Source organism: Lolium rigidum, chromosome 1 (genome assembly GCF_022539505.1).
Source record: "Lolium rigidum isolate FL_2022 chromosome 1, APGP_CSIRO_Lrig_0.1, whole genome shotgun sequence".
Lineage (NCBI taxonomy): Eukaryota > Viridiplantae > Streptophyta > Magnoliopsida > Poales > Poaceae > Lolium > Lolium rigidum.
Genome location: NC_061508.1, coordinates 328,556,116 through 328,563,040, shown reverse-complemented (window position 1 = coordinate 328,563,040; position 6,925 = coordinate 328,556,116). Strand labels below are relative to the sequence as shown.

General features: G+C 54.7%; 1 protein-coding gene across 1 annotated transcript; it reads right to left on the bottom strand.

Annotated features, from left to right (window-relative positions):
* Nucleotides 1-1,082: 1,082 nt before the first annotated feature.
* Nucleotides 1,083-3,211, bottom strand: LOC124663004 (squamosa promoter-binding-like protein 10). Its single transcript, XM_047200773.1, has 3 exons — nt 2,514-3,211; nt 1,572-1,762; nt 1,083-1,471 (listed from the first exon to the last, which is right to left on the bottom strand). The coding sequence occupies exons 1-3, from the start codon at nt 3,209-3,211 to the stop codon at nt 1,083-1,085; spliced, it is 1,278 nt and encodes a 425-aa protein (XP_047056729.1).
* Nucleotides 3,212-6,925: the final 3,714 nt, after the last annotated feature.

The following is a 6,925-nucleotide window of genomic DNA, read 5'->3' as shown; positions in this document are numbered from 1 at the left end:
AGGCAACTCTACTAGAAAGAAGCATTGGTGCTTCAGAAGAATAAAGTTCTATTTTTAAGCGTCTGTCTCAGCACAATGTGTGACCACGGTGTTCGGCGCCACTCTCACGCCATCCTCGCCTACGCCTCGTTGGACCATGAATCGGAAAGAAATTGCATCGTTTAAAAAATAGTACCGCATCTGGTCCAAATTAGTTAGTTGCCAGGACTTTGATATATTAAATATAGTCAGATTTTGCCTAAATCTGGGATAATTAATTTGGGTCCGATGGCATTAGCAAAGATTTGCAAAAAATAAAATCTCTGTCGCATGGGTTATACTACATGTGTGCAGATCCATTCAGATAATTAATGAACTCAAGGAGCATGCATGCATGGATGGTACATATAGGAATGTACACTGTGTACGTCCTAGTATGTAGCTAGGCTTCTTGTGAAATTAAGGTTCATGTGTATCCGGGCAGGATCTGTTGGAGGCTCCACACTTTCCACATGCAATTAATACGTGTGTTTGATTATTTGCATGCATGTGCTCCCTTCAAATTACTACTCCATGACAGTAAAAATGGTCAAGATTTGAAAGTGAGGCAATGCCAGATTCGAAAAGATTGTGGAGTAATGTGAGTTGGGACCTCTTAGCTTAATTAGGCATGCAGTAACTGTAATTATGGAGCTAGTCACATCTCTGTTGATTAACTGTAGGAGATAAAAGGACTGGTACTACACATACACCAAAGTAAAAAAAAATACAAGAACACAAACATTATTTCCTCACTGAAACAGAAAGGCTTGCTTGCTTGCAGTTACTACAGGAGCACTGCAGGGGTGGTGAGAGGAAAAGAAAGTCTTGCATTGCTTAGCCAAGCAACAAAGCAAGCACGCTAGCTAGCACAGCCTTTCCGTTTCACTGATCACTTGGCAGCCGATGACATCACCTGATACTTTGGACTATACCCTTGATTTTTTTTAGGCTCTCCCTGTTTTACTTCTTCTTTTACCTACACACAAATTAATTAAGGTACTACCACACTCGCCACTCCATGCATGCATTGCTGCAGCTTAGCTAGCTGCCGTCGCATCGATCTACATGAAGTCCACCTCGAACAGATGCATGTTATTGCCGTTGTTGTTGTTGCTGCCGCCGCCATCGTTGTTGTTCTGGTCGGAGTCCTCGCCGTTGGCTGCCGCTGCCGAGGGCAACCCGCTGGAGCACACCGATGAACACGACAGGATGTTGTTGGTGTTGTTGCTGCTGTGGAGGAGGGAAGTGATGAAGTGCTGTTGCTCCTGGTGACGGTGGTGGTGGTCGGCTTGGGCTTGGAGATGCATCGCGTTGAGCTGGTAGTCGTCCTTCACCGGCGGCGGCGCGCCAAGGGTGAGCGCCGTCGGCCTCGCCACCTTGTTCTGGTCCTGCTGCAGGCAGCTGATCGCGCTCGTGTTCGACGAGATGGTCGACTTGGCCGCGCTCAAATCTGCTCGATCGTACGTACGCATTAGAGTTTGGTAATCCTGATTAATTGTGACCAATTGCACTAGGGTAGGAGGACGGAAATAAAGTGCAAGCTGGCTTACTGTTGTTGTCGGCGGTGTAGGAGCCGGACATGACGCCGCCGGCGTTGGGTTTCTTGGAAGGTGGCGCCGAGTCCTTTGACCCGGCCGCAGTGTTGCTGCTGGCGGCGGGCTTCCTCCTCCGACGGTTGTGCTCGGCTAGCCGCTTCCGGCAGCTCCTCTTGGCCTCGTCGAACTCGGTGAGCACGTGAAACCTAGCCAAAACAGAAATGAAGAACCAGGACAACATCAGTTTAGAGCTAACCATGAGTACCAAAACCCTTCAAGGTAAATCTCTCAAAAAGATAAATTAAAAGTCGACCTCGACTACTGACACGGGTAGCTCTAATACTATAATTTGTCCAATGATGAACACCCATAATTAGCACGCAAAAGTCTAGTCGGCACTGCCACCGGTACTACCAGCGCCATAGCATTGGTCAATGCGAGGATAAAGAGAGGGCCAGAGATATGGTCACAGGGCAAAAGCCTGGCGCCGGATCATGCATGCAGCATCTCCCTCCTCCCAGCAGCAGCCTGCACTCTGCATGACAAAGCAAAGCACGCTCCCTTTTTCTCCTCTGGTACCCTTTTCCATCGATCCCCAGAAGACCAAAGAAAGACAAGGCCATGGAAAGGAAAAAAGAGAGAGGTGAGAGGTCATGCATGCCCAGATGCACATATGCTTGCATGCATGCCCTAGCCACTGCTGTTCTCAATCCTTTTCTTGACATGACTGGTCGTCCTCTCAACTGCGACTTGCTTTTGCACACAGCGGAGCTTGCTTTCCATGGCTGCCGCCCGCAACGGACAAGCGACATGAACCAAAACAGAGGGCAAAAGAACTGGAAAGGCGAACAGGTTCCACTGGCCCTACCCTATTCCACCACCTTGCTCCTGCCCTAGCTTCAGCTAGCTATGGTAGTAGGGTTTCGCAAGAACAGTGTTGGTGTGTGGGGTACGTACCTGCTGCACTGCTGGCAGAAGCGCTGCTGCTTGCCGCCGGCGGCGACGAGGGAAGCCTTGGCGTGGTACTCGCACACCTTGTGGCGGCGGTGGTAGTGCTTGGCGCCGGAGAGGTCGGCCTTGCACCCCTCGGCCTGGCACCGGGGCGGCTGGTGGTGCGCGCCGCCGAACCCGAGCCCGAACACGCCGCCGAGGCGGGACCGCATCAGCATCCGGTCAACCGCCATCATGTCCCCGGGGGAGAAGTAGGTGCGGCGGCCCAGGTTGAGCCCGATCCTGCCCGCGTCCGCTCCGCCGCCGCCGCCCTCGCGCTTCACCATGCCGAGCGCGGGGTACATGTCGCCGCCGTGCATGGCCATGGGCATGGGCGGCATCTGGAGCTGCATGCCGTGGGGCATGGGCGGCGGCGCCATCAGCCCACCGCCGGCGCCGTTGGGCGGGGGAAGGGACAGCATCTGGTGGTGGTGGTGCGGCGCCGCCTCCTGCTGGAACTGCCCGAAGGCGGCCGCCGCCGCCGCGAAGTCGAAGTTGTCGTACATCATGGTCCCCTGGTGGCCGCGCTGGCCGCCTCCCGCGTTGGCGGACACCATGGCGGCGTGGTCGAACCCGAGGTAGGGTTGCGGGGGTTGCTGCTGCTGCTGCATTGCCGCGAACTGGTAGTCGTCGCTGGCCGCCGAGTTCATCCTGCCGCTCAGCATGGCCTGCAGGTGGTGGTCGTGGCTGGGAGAGCACGGAGGTGTGTGGCTGGGTAGCTGGATGAGTATGGCGGAACGGGCTCACTCTCACTGGGTGTGCTGTGCTGTTGTAGGTGGTGTGGCGGGCGCAGAGGTGGTTAAAAAGGCAGCGCGCGAGGTGGAGTGAGGGAGAGATAGTATGTAGGATGAGTGAGAGTGTGTGTCCGTTGGTAATAACTCTTGGCGTGTAGCTTGTCCGGGAGTGGCATGTGTCAGCCTCCTCACTGGGCCAAGCCCTGATCACCACAGAGTGGGAGGGGCCTTCCTTGCCCTTCCGGTGCAAGAAGTCGCCGTGGTTGTTTTGGAGAGAGAAGCATATACCGCCCTCTTCCCCCAAAGAGAAGACATGCATCCGCACTTGTGTGTACTCCCTCGATTCAGCCTTCTTGTTCACCAAAACGAAATTAATTTAATGCTAGCAAGTTCTTAGAGCATCCCCACTCGTTGGCGCTCCCCACGCCCAAATCCGGCGGAATTTTCGTCCGGATTGGAGGAAGATTTGGCCTGGGGAGCGCCGAAGTTCCAGCCGCCCCCCCGGCAGGAAACCCCCAACCTCGACCATTTGACATATTTCAAACAAATTTAACATAAAATTTAACAAGTTCGGCGACCAAGAGTACGAAAATTGCTGAAACAAATTCGGTGATAATCGGTACAATGTTTAACAAGTGCTTGAAACAAATGAAGCACACAATTTCACAATTTTTCAAACAAATTAAGACAGACTAGTTGGCATCGGGGTTGGCGTTGCCTCGGAGCCTCCATATGTGCTCCACCAGATCATCTTGCAGCAGCTGATGCATTGTAGAATCTCGAATCTCCTGGCGCATAGCAATGAAGGCGGCCCATGATGGAGGCACCTGGTGATTAGGCTGTGCAAGAGGACCCTCTCTCTCATATGGTGCTTCTTGCTCAGCCAGAGGAACCGGATGCTTTCGCTCATTTTCAATAATCATATTGTGTAGGCACACACAGCAGTTCATCACCTCCCACATCCGATCTTTGGACCAAGTCATAGCGGGGAACCGGACGACAAGCAAATCTCTGCTGGAGGACACCAAATGCACGCTCGACGTCTTTTCAGACAAGCTTCTTGTTTCTTGACAAACTCGCAAAGTTTGGGGGCTAGGGTTCGAGATAGTCTTCACAAATGTTGCCCACTTTGGATAGATACCGTCCGCAAGGTAGTATCCTTTGATGTAGTGCCGACCATTGATCACATAGTCCACCGGGGAGCATGACCCTCAACAAGCTTGGAAAAGACCGGGGAGCAGTTTAGGACGTTGATGTCATTGTTGGATCCAGGCATACCAAAGAAAGAGTGCCAAATCCAGAGATCATGGGTAGCCACCGCTTCAAGTATCACAAGTGCAGCCTTTTTTGTGACCCTTGTACATTCCCCGCCACGCAAACGGATAGTTCTTCCATTGCCAATGCATGCGATCAATGCTTCCAAGCATCCCTGGAAAACCCCTAGCTTCATTTGTTGCAAGGATCCTCTGAGTGCCTTCGACAGTGGGTGATCTCAAGTAATAGTCCCCGAACACTGCTATGACGGCCCTGCAGAACCGGTAGAAACAATCAAGGGCGGTGGACTCCGCCATCCGAAGATAGTCATCTGTACTATCACCGGGAGCTCCATACGCCAAGCATCCTCATAGCCACTCGTGCACTTCGCAGTGACGAAAATCCAACCAAACCAAGTGCAATCCGCCTTGCATCCGAAGTAGGGATCAAAGTCTCGGATGGCATACACAATTTGCAGAAATAGCTTTCTGCTCATCCTGAAACGACGCCGGAAAACACTCTCACCGTGCAATGGATTGTCGGCGAAGTAGACGGCGTACAACATGCAGTAGCCCTCCATTCGCTGTCTCGGCTTGCACTTCCGGCGAACTGGTGCCGACCCACCACGTCGACCAGTTGCCAGTCCGGCGTACAGGCTTGCCAAGCAACCGAGGATCATCATGTGCTCGTCGTCTTGGGCGGCTGCTGCCATCTTTTCTTGCATAAGCTCGACGAACATCTGCTCCTCCTCTTCGTCCGAGTCCATGGCCGGCGAGGCAAATGGACGAACACCCGACGGGCGTGGTCGAGGCAACCCGAGCCGCGAGCGACGAGGAGCAGGCCAAAGTCGGAAAACAGGCCAGCGGAAGAGCAGCCAGATAGGCCGTCGTCGAAAGACGGCGGAATCTGGGCAACAATCCGGCGGGGTGGTGCCGGCGGCGAGAGAGATACGAGGGGTGGGGGAGATTTTGAGCGAGGTGGCGGTGGGGTTCGTGTGTCGAGTCACCGACAGATTGGGCCCTTCCCCGCTTTTCACTCGTCCGCAGTCCCCGATAGGTCCCCGGGGGGCCGGGGATGGCGTGGGCTCGCCGGATGGATGAAGGGCCAAATCCGGACGAAAACGAGGAACCGGGGGCGCGACTGGGCCGAATTTCGCCGTCCGGATGGGAAAAACGTCACTCGGGGGCCTCGTCGGGGGGACGAGTGGAGATGCTCTTAGGGCAACACGGAGACTCATTTGGCCCGAACGAGTTCGTTTGTGTTCGCGCGGATAGAGGGCAACAATAAACGACACCAGCCAAATGAATAGTTTGTGCACATACGACCCATTAATTTTGGCTCCAAATTTGGGTTCGATTTAGGTCGAAACTTAGGTGTGTACCTAGAATCATTGTTCTTCCGGCCTCCACCCTCCGTGTAGCACGTGAACCGCCGCCCCTCCCTAACCTAGCCGCCGCCCCTCCCTGACCTAGCGGCCGCCCCTCCACCCTCCACCCTCCCAGTGCCGCCACCATCCCACCACCCTCCACCACTACCCTTCCCATCCCCTCTCCTCTCTTCCCACCTTCGCCCCGGGTTGTCTCGCGCGAGGCGGCTCCGGGCGACGACCCAAACCCAAGAAGAGGTGTCCCATCTTCCTCCTCATGGCTGCCACCACCGTCGGGGTCAGCGGTGGCGGCCGTGTCCGGCTGCCAAAGGCAGGGGCGGTGGTGGCGCATCCATGGACCCCCCTTCATGCGGAGGCGGGGTCTTCTAGCGGCGGCGACGGTGGATGGCGGGTCTGGTGGCGGTGGCTTTCGGCTACTTCACCTACACCACGACGGGAGACGCGGTGGTTTTGCGGAACTCGGCGGGGAAAGGGTGGTAGCGGGATCGCTGCTGACCTCCACCGGCCGGGTTGGAGGAGGAAGATGGACTACGGATCCCAGCCATGGCGGCGGCATGGGGGCCAGCCGTTCCGGCTTTCATGGTGGTGGTCCTAGGGTTCTTCTTTCGCGAAGGTGAAAACATTTTGGATGCCGATCTTTCTTCAGCTAGCCGGAGTGAAGAGTTCCGGAAGGCTCCGACAACGAATGGAACAGTGCATCTTTTGCCTGGAGTTCACATGATCGGGTGGTATTCGGTTGCACGCACCCATGATTTTATTCCGACCGTTTGGTTCTGGAGGGAGCGGCGCGAAGCTCTGTTCTATGTTGACATCAAGAGACTTTTGGTCCATGGTGAAGTCTGAAGCAGAGAATTTCATAAGGCGAGATTGGGGGATTAGCTAAAGAAGGTTCAAGTCTCCGCTATGTTGAGGAACTTGCTTGGTGTTCCGGGATTCGCAGGAGTGGTATGAAAGTGGGGGCGGCAGCACAGGTGAAGTTCAGAGTCCTACCTTCCATGGTAAAA